Source organism: Mustela lutreola, chromosome 7, assembly GCF_030435805.1.
Source record: "Mustela lutreola isolate mMusLut2 chromosome 7, mMusLut2.pri, whole genome shotgun sequence".
Lineage (NCBI taxonomy): Eukaryota > Metazoa > Chordata > Mammalia > Carnivora > Mustelidae > Mustela > Mustela lutreola.
In genome coordinates, this window is record NC_081296.1 from 42,011,992 (window position 1) to 42,026,903 (window position 14,912).

The 14,912-nt window shown below is 36.3% G+C and overlaps 1 protein-coding gene across 1 annotated transcript in view; it reads left to right on the forward strand.

Annotated features, from left to right (window-relative positions):
• Positions 1 to 14,912, forward strand: part of UNC13C (unc-13 homolog C) — a 574,360-nt gene that overhangs the window by 214,259 nt on the left and 345,189 nt on the right. The window contains exon 7 of the mRNA XM_059180554.1: positions 5,096 to 5,315. Within this exon, the coding sequence (XP_059036537.1) occupies positions 5,096 to 5,315 (220 nt within the window). The remainder of the gene's footprint in view (positions 1 to 5,095; positions 5,316 to 14,912) is intronic.

A 14,912-nucleotide genomic window follows, 5' to 3' on the forward strand; every position in this document is an offset into this window, starting at 1 on the left:
TTTACAAAATCTTTGTGATTCTTAAAAGAGGGGGGGGGAGATAGAATGTATATACACTAAAATACCAATATCATTTAGAAACAAGAGACTCCTATATGATGTAAAATGCAGCTTGATCTATAATTATTGAAAGGATAATAAAAGAAATGAAAATTATTTTAGAAAGTATAAATGTTTATTGTGAAGATTGGAGAATTTTAGAAACCTTTAAAGTAGATTATAGTAATTCTCCCATATTGCTGAATTCATTATGTTCTTGAGTCCAAATCCCAGTAGCTGAAGGCTCTGCTTGTTCTTGGGACCACCATCTCTACACACCTGTCTTCTGTTTTACCTAGGCCAGAGACATTCTCTAGATTACATACCCAGTCCCATCCTTTCGTGTCAGCTAGGATCCTACTAACTGCAACTAGTATTCTTTCTAGTAAAAAGCACTACATTAAAAAAAAAAATCTCTTTGCTTTCAATCCAACTCCTAATGGTGTTAGATTCTCATTTTCTATGGTCTGTGGCTAATTTTGGAGTTTCCCCTTGATTTCTTCCCCTTTGTTTTATTCAGTGCTCCTTACCCTATCTTTTTTGATTTATTCCACAAAACTCTCTCACTCTTGGTCCTTGCTTATAATCTGGTTTGATCTAGCCTTATTTTAATTCTGGGAAAGTACCTCATTACCTCAGGATGCAGTATTTTCCTGAGAGTAAGAATCCCTTCTTATGAGATAGATTTGTACATGCTTTCGTAACTACTCACTTCCTGAGTTTCTAAAGTGCCATCTTTGCATCTTATACTTCGCTTCAGTAGGAAATGTTACCATATGTTGTTTTTTAAAAAAAGGTTTACTTGTTTGAGAGATAGCGTGCACAAATGCGATGGGAGCCAGAGGGGAGAATCCTCAAGCACACTCTCCCCACTGAGTGCAGAGCCCAGTGCTGGGCTGGATGGATCTCATGAGCCATGAGATCACAGCCTGAACCAAAACTAAGAGTCAGACACTTAACTGACTGAGCCAACCCGACGTCCCTCCATGTGTCATTTATTTTAGAGTAATTTTCAGCTTTGATAGACAACACTAATATCCCAAAAATCACAAATAAAAAAGATGCATATTTTCATTTCTTTAAGACTGGGGATATATACCCTCTAGTGAGCTATCCAGTATTTTCTCTGGTGTCTGTAGCTTTTAAATGTTAGATTTATTTTAATGTCCCATTCAATTGATTTTCATTATGCTGTCTAGTAAATTTTCCCTATTTCCTTTTTTTTTTTTTTTAATTAGCTTCTCTCTCTTTATGAAGTAGATCATGGTTCTTAAATCCAAAAACAACAAAACATTTCAATGAAAACTTCTCAGCTGTCTATTCAGAACTCCCTTGTTTTTTCTCTATCATGCTTAATTTTTTAGGAACTATTTCTTATATTTATTACACCTAAGGAGGCCAACTACATATTCCTTGAATTCAATAAAAAGAAAATACACACATAGGGACCTGGAGAAAATGTATGAATCATTTACTTATTCTGAAATATATGGATAAGTTCACGTTCAGAACAACCTGTTAGCTAACCCTAACCCTGCTTTCTAAATTCGTATATATTTTACTTTTCTTGGGTTCATTAGCAGACTATTCCCCCCGGTGTTCTATTGGGTTAAAATTATTTCTCCCTACTAAGACAAATGACAAATTACCTGATGTGATTGCAAATATAACTAAGTTTCCTACTTATTTTTTTAACCTAAACTAAAAATGCTACATTACACATACATACCCCCTCAGCTCAGTTAGAACAGGAAGCTGTCTGTGGATTGAAAATCTATTATGGCGAGAATTGTTCAATTCACTTTAATGATATTGAAGATACCCACTCCGCTAAGCGTTACAATGGAAGCAACCATGAATAATACATAGTTTCAGTTCTGAAAGAACTCTGAACAATTTTTTTGCAAGATAAGACGTCTTCCTTATGAAAGAAAGCTGAAAGATTTACTTGGCTTAGGCTGTATTTATTGAAAAGAATAGATCCAGTTGTATTATAAACCTTAATATGGGGGTCTCCCACTCCCATATTAGGTCATACTGTTGCTCTGTAGATTCTCGGGAAATATTGCAAGTCTTGACCTGAAACTCATGTAATAGCAAGGCTGGATCTTGCTGTTTAAAAGTTAGAAAAAGTTTCAGTGAAGCTTAACTCCCTGCAGGGAGTCTCCCAGTACCATGACCAAACATATTCTGGGAAAACATACAGTGAGGGGAATGTACTAAGAAAGGGGAATATGCTTTTACTATACTGCGGAATTGAAAAATTGTGGAAAATTGGTCATTTCCACACTGTGAAGATACTCTGAAATGAGGTTTAAGATATTTTGAAATTAGATTTAAGGATTATTAAAGCAAAATTTATTATTTTTTTGCATTAATTTATTAATGCAAAATTGTTTCTTGTAAATGCTAGGGTCCTGCAGGATTTATATAAATATTCATTCATTATGCATGAGGCAGTTGTGTGAAATTACCTGTAAATCTAACTTCAGAGAGTGATAGTCTTTCTTTCAGGAAGTCATCTGTAGGCATTCCTGGGTGGCTCAGTAGGTTAAGCATCTGACTTCAGGTCACTTCATGATCTCAGAGTCCTTGGATTGAGCCCCATGAGGACTCAGCTCAACAGTGAGTCTGCCCTTTGCACTCTACCTCTACCTCTCCCCCCAGCTCATTCTTTCTTTCTCTGTCAAATAAATAAACCCTTTTTTATTTATTTTTATTTTAATGTCCTTTATTTTTTTTTTAAGTCATCTACATGGTTAGAAATGAAAAGCACAGAAAAGGACTCATCCAGACAAGTCTCTTTCCTTTCAACCTATGGTGGTTTCTGGAAAATCCACTATGAGTACTAACAGTTGGTATTTATTTAGTATTTTGAAATCTGTATAATATGTAGCTTACCATCATACAATTTGATCTTCAAAATAATACTGCAGGTAGGTAGATATGTAGGGAAAGAAAGTAAGCCTTAGAGACCTAAGTCTATCTGTGAATTATAAGATTCCTAAGTGGCAGAACATTCACTCCACAAAATATGTGTTGTCTCCCAAGTATGTGGCAGGGACAATGATAACCACTGTTAGACACTAAGAAAAGAAATTTGGAAGACTGGTCGTAAATATGGCCTGAAAAAACCCATGTGAAATGTCATGTGATTGGCCCTATGCCAGGGAACCCAGGTCGCCTGGCTACTCATGCAGTGAGTTTTTCTACTGCACGAGTGGCTTATCATTGAAAGTCCTTCGATATGCTATAAAAAGTTATGACCCTACCCTTCGGTACTGCCTCTTGTGTTTTTATTTATTTATTTATTTATTTTTGTGGTGAGTTTTTCTGCCTTGTCACTTTATCCAGAAAGGAATATATGAACGAGAGAATAAAGTACTAAAAGGGTGACAAAGACTCCAGAAAACTGTCTGCTAGCCAAATCAGAAGAGACCCTAAATTGGGGGGAGAAGAAAGGGGGTAAAAAGAAATTTTAAAAATCTTTAAAAAAACAAAAAATATATATTAGACTGGTGAATAGAACAGAGCCACACACTTGATTTTGGGTGTACTTTGGTCTCTTAGAAGATACTATCTCCCAAAAATTTTCAAGATATATATATACACACATACACACACACATACATACATACATACATATATATGTAAACTTATAAAATATAAAACTTATAAAGTACTTATAGATAATATATATATATGGATGGGTACCCTTATAAAATAAGGGTAAACACAAGGGATGGAATATGACTGTAAAGATGAAAAATTTTTTTAAAAAGTCTTAAAAAGGAATTGATAAGATAAGTTGGCTGGAAAAAAGAAAGAAAAATAAGGTGGAGAGAATTTGCTCAGGCTGGAGACTAGAATAATGCCCTGTGCTAGATTTAGGGCATATTTTGATCTATTAGAAGAAATTGTAGCTCAAAATTTTTTAGAAGAAAAAACCCTATATGTATACAACAAATAAAGTTGGAATACTATGCAGCCATCAAAAGAAATGAAATTTTGCCATTTGCAATGACATGGATGGAACGAGAGTGTGTTACGCTGAGTGAAATAAGTTAATCAGAGAAAGACAAATATATGATATCACTGATATGAGGAATTTGAGAGGCAAAGTGGGGGTTTGGGGGGTAGGGAAGGAAAAAAATGAAACAAGATGGGATCAGAAGGGGGACAGACCATAAGAGACTCTTAATCTCACAAAACAAACTGAAGGTTGCTGGGGGGTGGAGGGTATGGAGGGGGTGGTTGGGTTATGGACATTGGGGAGGGTATGTGCTATGGTGAGTGCTGTGAAGTATGTAAGCCTGAAGATTCACAGACCTGTACCCCTGGGACAAATCATACATTTCATGTTAACTAAAAAAATTTTAATTAAAAAAAGGTTACCTCCCTTTAAAATATTACCATTGCCATGGGAGAGTGCCACTTTTAGCCTTTACCTACTGCTAATGGTCTCCTATGAATTAGTTGATGAGTTCCTTCCAAAAGGATAGGCAATGAAAGCAGTCCCCTACAAAAGGAATTATAGAATGAGCATACTTCGGGGCTGGGAAGGGTAGAAGTGTTGGGGAGAATACAGAGTCAGGAATGAGAGGCCGTAGTAGAATATGAAAGAGGGGTGGTATGTTTCTGGAGGGTTAGTGTCAGCATTGAGAATCTACTTCCCATCTACTTCACAATTTTGTCAACAACCAGTTTAGCCCAAGGAGATCTATATCATCCTTGGACTCATGGAGTTCACAATGTAGCAGGACTTGGACATTATCAAGTAATTAGAGCTTCTTGCTGCTATGAAAGAAGTTGCACAACAGTGGAACCCAGTCCAACCTGGGAGATTAGGGAGTTCTTTGTGTTCAAATGACTATCTTGGGCCCTAGAATGCTGAGAGAAGAATAAGTGAGGAGAATTACTATGCTTACTATCATGACTTGTCAATAACTAAGAGGCTCTTTCAAAATAGTATTTTCAGGGAGAAGTGATAAAATAATTTTATGCTGAAATTCTCCAAATCCACTGACTTGGCTGGCATTATAACTTATCTTTACAGAAAATACATGTCTTCAAGAAGACTTTGCAGGCACTGATCTACCCCATGTCCTCCACTACCCCCCACAACTTCGAAGTCTGGACGGCAACTACACCCACCTACTGTTACGAGTGTGAAGGGCTCCTGTGGGGCATTGCTCGTCAAGGCATGAAGTGTTTGGAGTGTGGAGTGAAGTGCCACGAAAAGTGTCAGGACCTCCTAAATGCTGACTGTTTGCAGAGTGAGTACCTGGTTAGGGGTGAGATATATATGCAGAGCCTGCCTCATCCTCCATGTTTTCAGATTAGACCTCTTCAGCTCTTGCTGCTTTTCAGTAATTCCAACCCCCACCGCTCCTATCACACAAAGATTCACAAACCACCCATCAAGTCATATCCTTGACGATCTGTTCCCATAGTGCTGAGCGCTAACTTAGATACCTTAAAACAATGGCACACCTGCCCAGTAGAAAACTTGAAAGCAACTTCTGATCTGTTTGGTCACTTCCATCTCCTAATAGCCCTGTGTGGAAAGTGGGACCCTGTGAAGTCATTTTCCTCAGACAAGGGCTAAGGCACACCCTTGTGATTACAGCAATCTAAACTCCTTCCCAAGCCTCTTTGGAGTTAGCCTGAAGCAGTCATATTCTTGGAATTGGGAGGTTTTGTGTTTGAATATCGAAGACACATCTAACCATATATATGACCTTGGGCAAGTTTTTTAGCTTCTCATGGCTACATTTTTCTCCACCAAATGAACAAGAATAATAAAATTTACCTCAGAGGGTTACGGGGATGACTAAATGAAGTGGTCTCTGCTAAGAGTCTGGCACATAGTAGATACTCAATGAATATTAATGGCTTCCCCCATCCTTTTACACTTCTGAATAGGTACATGTCACTTCAACCTTTATGACAAGTTATCTTAAATTTTCCATTTCCAGAAAAAATTCTTTGTACTGCTGCTTTAGATTAGGTCCAGAAATGACAAAACATCACTATCTAAAATACATATTACTGTCTTTTCAGTGCTGCATTGATTTGGTTGTGGCTACAACCCTTAAATTACTACAGAAAACAAAACCAAAAAACAAAACAAAACAAAAATACTGCCAATGAAATCTACTTAAACAGGGACTTTAATTTGTAAACCTTTCTTCATGTGTAAACATTGTCCCCTCTGTTTATTGTTCATATGAATACAGTGAATGTGTATCATATCACATGTTACAGTGAATGTGTAACATCCATGGGTTGCCTAAAATTGAGGAGGATCAGAGGAAAATGCCAAAATAAAGATTGAATCATAAATGCTGTCACAGCTGGTTTTGTAGTAAGTCATGCACATTCTACAGTTTTCTCTACTTTATTAGTATTCTCCCTACATTGTCAGATCACATGGAGGCTACTAATGGTAATGAGCGTTTTGTTTTGTTTTTCCAAAATGGGTAGTGTCTCTTTGAAAAATTAAAAAGTATATTTAGGAATAACTGCTTAAAAGGAAAGGGGATTGATTCAATACTACAGAGCTAACTTGCAAAATCTCATAATCCGATTAGAATTCTACGTATTTAAAAAATGAATTGTAAACAGGCATTTTAAGAAATTAGTGTATTAGGGCAGTGACATTTAAAAAAACAGAAAAATATTGCCATCTAGAAACAAATGGCTTGAATCCATTAAGGAAAAAAATGATGTAGATTATACTTCAGAAATGAGCTGATTCTTCTTTGAGTGTTTTAGAGAATAAAGATGTCACACATTCATCAGACTTTGGAAACATTTTTATATTCTGTTTCTTAAGATACATTGATGGATCTTAGCTAAATTAGGCAACATTTTCTTTGAGGTTATTCATTAAAATGCACATATAAATTGAAAGAATCAAAAATAGTTGAGAAAAATGAGGGTAGGTGTGAGTGCCCCAGGAAGAGAGTATTTTCTTTAGTAATGCCTTTCTACTGTTCTCCTAAAATCCACCCTTGCATTGAACAGAAAGAGGCTTTGCAAGTATATGAATTCAACTACACCATTTTGTACAGTAACTATCAGTAAAATTTGAAATTGACTCAGAATCAATAATACTTTAAGAAATTTCTCTTTTCATTGCTTTAAGTGAGAAATTTTTAATCTTGACACCCCTTGTGTAAAAGACTTCCACATATGTCTACAATGGAAGAAAAGGAGAGAATAAGCAAGTGGGAAATCAGTGTGGGAAGTCTAGCTAATGTAGCCAGCCTCCTGCAAAAATGAGGAGGTTCTATGATTTCTTTCTCAATATGGTCAGTCTGTTTGAACACTTCTAAGAAAAATGTAGACCTTGTCAGGGGCTTAATTCATCATTAGAAAATTGCAATGTGTAAATTAACAGCTTGAACAAAGCTCCACTTCCTAGTAACTTCTATTCTTTAAACTTCTATCCTTTAATCTTATCACTAGAAAAAATATTTAATACATGAACTTCCTATGACAATTTTTTCAAATACTTGTCTTTTTCAAATCAGTCTTCAGGTTTTAAGAACGTTTATTATTTTGCTAATCTTTTCCTGAAGACCTTGCAGTCTGTAAACACAGACATACACAAACACACACACTCAGAATAAAAACAAGAATTGTTCTCTTTATTTCTCCAGAATTTAGCACATGTTGTAGCATAATTGGATGCTTAATAAATGTTGGTTAAGCAACAAATGAGGGCATGAGAACTGCAGTTTAAAATAACATGTAGTGGTTTAAATGCCATTCTTTTGTAAAATCACAGATTTTTTTAAAATTTTTTAAAGATCTTATTTATTTATTTATTTGACAGAGAGAGACCAAGCAGGCAGAGAGGCAGGCAGAGAGAGAGAGGGGAGGAAGCAGGCTCCCCACCAAGCAGAGAGCCCAATGTGGGACTCCATCCCAGGACCCTGAGATCATGACCTGAGCCAAAGGCAAAGGCTTAACCCACTGAGCCGCCCAGGTACCCATAAAATAACAGATTTTTACGGGAGCCTTTGAGTTCAGTGGATTGGAGAACCCAATCTACTGATTTTACTGAGTTCACATAATCCAGTTTCTTGTCAAAAGGAATCAGATATCTTACATAAAGTTAGATCCCATATCTCTGAACACCCAGCCTAGTGTTCTGTCCTATTTGTAAAGAAATATGCAAAGCTTATATTAGGGGAAAAAAAAGCAATTTCAGGAATTTTATTTATGGTGCTTTCCCACTCTCCCATGCAGTACCCCTGACTTTTAGGCAAATTATGCTGCCCAGATGTTGGCCTCACATGATGATGATGACTCAAGTCCCGTCCTCTGTGGCCAACCCACCGAGCAAAAGTATATCTCTATCACAATATACCTACTACATTGACTTTTCAACAACATTAAGGAGAAGATCATCTAATAAGTTAATTTGGGTAAAAATGGAATCAATAGTTGAGTTATTGTAATACAATGGTCATTTTCTTAATCTTAAGGAATAAACAAACAAACTAATAATAAATCTTCAGGTTTAGGGTAGGCTGCTGTAGAGGGACAAAAATGATGATTATGTCATACATGACATCATTCAGGTACTCAACATCAGTAAGCAATGGGTACCTTTATATCCATATCTAGATTTCATAGTCCTCAGTTACTTGAGAAAGATCTGGTTGCTAATCCTGCTGCTACTGGAATTTTTCAAAACCTTTCTTTTCTTTTAATATTTTAATGCCCCTTAGCTAAAGACCACTGAAAACACGTTTGTAGTATTTTATTTTATTATTTCATTTAATTTGAATTTAATTAATTAACATTAGTATATTACTAGTTTCAGACGTAGAGTTCCATGATTCGTCAGTTGTCTGTAACCCCCAGGGCTCATCACATCATGTGCCCTTCTTAATGCCCATCACCCCATTACCCCATCCCCTATCTACCTCCCCTCCACCAACCTCATTTGTTCCCTGTGATTAAGAGTCTGTTAGGGTTTTTCTCCCTCTCTGATTTTGTCTTATTTTATTTTCCCTCCCTTCACTATGATCCTTTGTTTTGTTTCTTAAATTCCACATATGGGTGAAACCATATAATAATTGGCTTTCTCTGATTGACTTATCTCCCTTAGCATTATACCCTCTAGTCCTTGCAAATCCTTGCAAATGGCAAGATTTAATTTTTTTAATGGCTGAATAATAGTCCATTGTATATATAAACCACATCTTCTTTATTCATTCATCTGTCGATGGACATCTGGACTCTTTCCATAGTTTGGCTATTGTGGACATTTGCTGCTATAAGCATTGGGGTACAGGTGCCCCTTCGATCACTATATTTGTATCTTTTGGATAAATAACCAGTAGTGCAATTACTGGGTCATAATTTAGCTCTATTTTTAACTTTTTGAGGAACCTCCATACTGTTTTCCAGAGTGGCTGCACCAGCTTGCATTCCCACCAGCAGTAAAAGAGGATTCCCCTTTCTCCACATCTTCACCAACACTTGTTATTTCCTGTGTTGTTAACTTTAGCCATTCTGACCAGAGTGAGGTAACGCATCTGTAGTTTTATAAGTTCAGTTTATTATCTATTGCTACAAAGGAGAATATACAGCAGTATAAACCATGGGGCATCTCAGTAAGATGGTGTTAGAAAGCAGAGGTTGGTCTGAAAGTGAGGAAAATTTATGATTGTGTAGGTTAAAGAAATTCTTATCCACCAGGAGGAAGGACAAGAGTGAGGCAAGTAGCTGTACTTAGCAAAGAAACAATGGTCACTCATTAGTTAGGAAAGGGGTTGTTTGGTATTTTATGGTTTGTCTTCATTTGTGGTTAAACAAACTTGTAAGATGACCTTGTTTGTCTCATATCAACATGGTCATGGTCACACCGATCATGTGAAGCTGGTGTCCTTTGAGTTTGCTCACGTCCAGTAGGAGAACAGTGTTGCCTGTTGCCAGGCTAGCTTTCAATAACACTGTGAACTAGTCGTGTCAGACAACTTCCATTCAGAAGCTGGTTAAGAAAAGAGAAATAGAAAAAAATCTTGTGCTTAAAATTTTATTTTCTTTTATCTTGTTAAAAAAAAAAAAACTTGTTGTGAAAAGTGATAAGAACCAAAAAGATCTTTCTTCTTTCCATCTCTCTTTTGATTTATTTCCTTACATAGTAAAAATACTTTTGAAATCAAGCACTCTTTTTTCTTTTGTTAAAATTAGTTTTCCCCTCATCTATACAATTTTTGACTCTGAAATAATTGAGACATTTCAAGGAAGTTAGTATCTAATTTTAGTATATCTGCTGCTGAAGGGAGCACGGAAGTTAGTTTCTAAAGAATGCTGTAACTTTGACAAACAATTTTGAGAATACATTCCTGGTTTCATCATCTTTTAATATGCAAATATTTCTGAACTTGTTCTCAAAGTTTGCATTTACCAATAATGGGATGATTGAATATGGTAGAGGTGGGCAGTGAAGAAAGGTTGACTTTTGGTTTTGGACCCAAGCTCAACAAAAGTAAAATTACTTTAGAGAAGGTGGCAGTTCCTTGTAAGGGGGTTCCCTGCGCACATTCTCCTACTGTCAGTGATGGGGACACCTACGAGAATAGGAGGTGATGCTATGCTAGGACGGTGACCCTCCAATTATCCTTCTTTTAAATGTCAGTTCTTTGTTGTGTTCCAGAAATTGTGTGGAATGTGTACCTTGATTGTATAAGACAAAGGAGACAGGTGATTTGAAGATGGGAGCTGTAGCTCTGCTCCTGGGAAAGACTGAAGGCATGTTAGAAGGGGAGGGTTAAGATGATCTTGGCTGTAAAGCAACTAAAGGGAAAAGGTAAAAAATGCCAGCTACATACCCACCTACATGATGTCATGAGAAAGAAAAACAGAGGCACCAGGAGCAGGACCACCTATAGGATTTTATGTGGAAAGGAAAGAAAAGCAATAAAGTTTCTTAGGCTAGAGACTCCTACAGGGAGAAAGCCTTAATATCATACCTTTCCATGCATATCCACTACTTACCTCCTCTGGCTTCACCAGCCTCAAATGCATTTATGGATATGAAAAATTAAAATACTGTAATAACAATTTCTTCTGGTTTCTTTGAACTAGTTTTTTAAAGATTTTATTTATTTATTTGATAGAGGGGAGAGAGAGTGAGAGAGAAATAAAGAGGACAAGCAGGAAGCCCGATGGGGCTTGATCTCAGAACCATGGGATCAAGACTTGGGCTAAAGGCAAATCCTTAACCAACTGAGCCACCCTGCCACCCTTGGATTTTATTTTCTTAAATCTTCAAATACTTCATTGGCTCCCATTGCAAGTAGTTCTAGAACATTAAGCACGTGGCAGATATCGGGTGTGGTATTTTCCATGGGGAGGGCTTTTAAGGAGTTGCTTTAAAAAAAAAAAAGATTTTATTTATTTATTTGACAGAGAGATCACAAGCAGGCAAAGAGGCAGGCAGAGAGATGGGGGAAGCAGGCTCGCTGCTGATTAGAGAGCCCAAATGTCGGGCTCAATTCCAGGATCCTGAGATCATGACCTGAGCCAAAGGCAGAGGCTTAATCCATTGAGCCAACCAGGGTCCCAAGGAGTTGCTTTACAGGTCAAGTAAAGTAATCCTTTTTTTTTTTTTTTTTTTTTTTTTAACATATAATGTATTATTAGCTCCAGGGGTACAGGTCTGTGAATCACCAGGTTTACACACTTCACAGCACTCAACAGGTCAAGTAATCTTAAAGCTAAAATCCCTAAATTCCATACGAATGTAAAATTCTTTAGTAAACGCTTGTTTCTTCACCTTGTGACATCTAGACCTTATACTTGCTCAATTACTAATATTGAAACTTTTACACGTTATCTCATTTAATCCTTAAAATGACTCTGTTAAGAAAAAGCTGCTATTATTTCCTTTGGTTTTTCATATGAGAAAACTAAGGTTTATAGAGATAAAGTAGCCCAATTTCAGATGGTTAGTAAGTGGCAAAGTTAAGAGTCACAGAGGACTGTCACCTTCTAGTATTTGCAAAGCATCATGAACCACTATGCTCCTTTGCCTTATTGAAAAGTTATTTTCTTGATGTATTTCTTGCATTTCATATTTGGTCTTACGTTCTTGTTTTATGCTGACTCTAAGTACATGATGTATGTAAACCAACCAGCTTCTGCTTTCTAATGATGGGCATAGCCTTTGTTTTCTGAAAATTCCAAACCTGTGCCCAGTATATATTATCTTTTTTTTTTCTTTTTTCCTTTGAGAGTTTCATTTATTTGGCACAGAGAGAAACAGTGTGAGAGGTAACACAGCAGGGGAAGTGGAGGTGGGAGAGGGAAAAGCAGGCTTTCCAAAAAGCAGGGAGCCCCACACAGGGCTCGAACCCTGGACCCTGGGATCATGACCTGAGCCGAAGGCAGACGCTTAATGACTGAGTCACACAGGTGCCCCTATTTTGTCTTTTCATAAGACTCCACAATGTGTGTATCATTTTACACTGAATTTATTTTCATTTTTTTCCTGGATTGTGGCCTTAGGGTGAGAGCATACACAAAGTTCCTAAGACATAAAATTGAACCCAGAGCCAAATTAAATATTCAAATACGGCAATAATCTTGTTTTAGGTTTCCCAGGAAAAATTTTATCTTCTCTTTTTGTTGAATGTATCCTGTTTCTAAAGAGCATGCTTGAGACTTGGAATACACATTTAGTTGAGGTTGGCCTTACAGGCTCGTGGTTAAGGTACATGGATTTACAGGTGTCTGAGCCAGTGGTGATTGATAAATGTTTAAGAATTTGCAAGGCAGTTGCTTGAAATAAGCCATATTAGGAATATTTTATACCATGGAAATCTGCTAATATTTCAGGTAAGGTTTGGTTTTGTTGTTGTTACTATTTGGTCTTGCTTGTTTGTCTTCTTCCATAAGGGAGGGGAGAAAATGTGCCAGTGAGTTAGGGAACCTCTATCCTTATTAAGGAAGAGATACGATCATACGCTGAGAATGGAGGTTAATGAGGTGAGGCAAGTGACTTGAAAAAAATAGAAATTTTTGGAATTGCTTTTGAGAAAAACAATTTCAGATAATAATCTGAAACACTAGAATCATAAATTGCCATGCAAAGGTGGTGAAATTGTGAATTTCACATGAAATTTATGTTTTGGGTAAAAAAAATAAAAATTATAAAGAAAGTGAGGGTTCCAATTTAGTGGTCTTCCCATTAAATTATGTAGAAAGGGACCATGTTAGCTGTTTGCCTCTGTTTACAGATGAATTCTCTTGTATCTCTTAGAAGGATGAATTTTGTTGTGCATAAATGTATCCTCTGATCTGTCAATTAAGCGTTTTTAAAAGTAACAGTGATACATTCCATTTGGATAATGTATTACATTTTACAAAGTGCTTTCAGGGTACATTATCTCTTTTGATCCCTTTATTGCTGATCCTTGATTGACATATTACTCACTGTATTTCAGTGAAGCTACTAGACCTTCTGCCGTACACTTTGAAGGAAGAGTCATATAAATCCAAAGTTAAGTTTATCTCTGGTGACTTTGAGATAAACAGACCAAACCTGAAGGAAAATAACAAACCCAAAGGGTTGGAAATTCATGGCAAATTGCAGCCATCTCAGAAATAGTTTCATTAGGAAAATCAGGTTCGATAAACAATAGGCAGTGGAAAGTGCTTGTAGATCAGTGACAAAAATTAATTACAGATTTTTCTTTATCTCCAAACTAAACAGATTTAAGTGAAATCATTTCCCTCAGATCAAAACATGTAAAAGTAGAACTTTTAAAATGCCACATCTCTTTTTCTAGAAATAACAGACGAGAGGTTTAAATATGAGCCTCTGTTAACCTGCTTTCCCCAGAATAGTGGTTTTGCAGGGGGTTTTCCTGTTGTCCACAAATTAAGAGTTTTCTACTCCAACATCAAGGGCATTGGTGAATGATTTCACAGCTAATAGTCACGCTTTCTTAATTAACTCATTCAAAAAATTCAGGATGCTGTTGTTAAGTACAGAGATTGGATTCCTTTAGGTAAAAAAATTGTTAGTGTATTCTACCTTTAGTATATTCTACCTGAATTTGATAGTGATTACTTGAATGAGACTTATTATGTGGGTGGACATCTGCTAGCTCTTCCTGAATTTAGAAAAATAATCCAAAGGACTTTAACTCTCAAGGCCTTTTTTTTTTTCCCTGTAGCCTTTGAGAGCACTAAGAGCTCAAACAGTAGTAGTTACTTAGAAATTTGGGGGAGAGTTACATCTTATGGCACTTCTCACCTTTTGAACATTCATTCTTAGAATGGCTGTCACATACTCAAGTTTTGGGGCACTTTGAATCTTGCAATAATTTTTTCAAGGCGACACTGCTCTATTTAATGACTATTTCAGTACTTTAAGTAAAATATGCCTATTGGCTAGCTGGGGATTATTCAATGTAGCCTAAGCTAGTTTTACTGTATAAGAATTAAGGATGTGCAGTCAAACCGTTGACGCTAAATTATAAACATGCTGAATTGTTTAAGGATATGTAATTTACAAATGCGTAGCTTTTCTATGGCCTATTTTAACAGAAGACTAGGGCATTTGGAATGTACTTTCAAGTTATCTTAAATGTAATGCATTCATTCTTTGTATTCTTTTCTTTTTTTTTTTTTAATGTGGTTTAAGTTCTGAAAGTTTTTTTTTTCTTGCTTTTGTTTTGTTGTTGTTTTAAGATAAAGACAGGGAATCTGCTCTTTATACCATTAGAATATTCATACCTTTAACTTTCTTTAATTACACCTTGGTTATTATGGATGTGTTTTTTCCACTTCAGGAAACAAATGTCATACTTTCAAATATATCAAGATTTTCACTTAAGTAT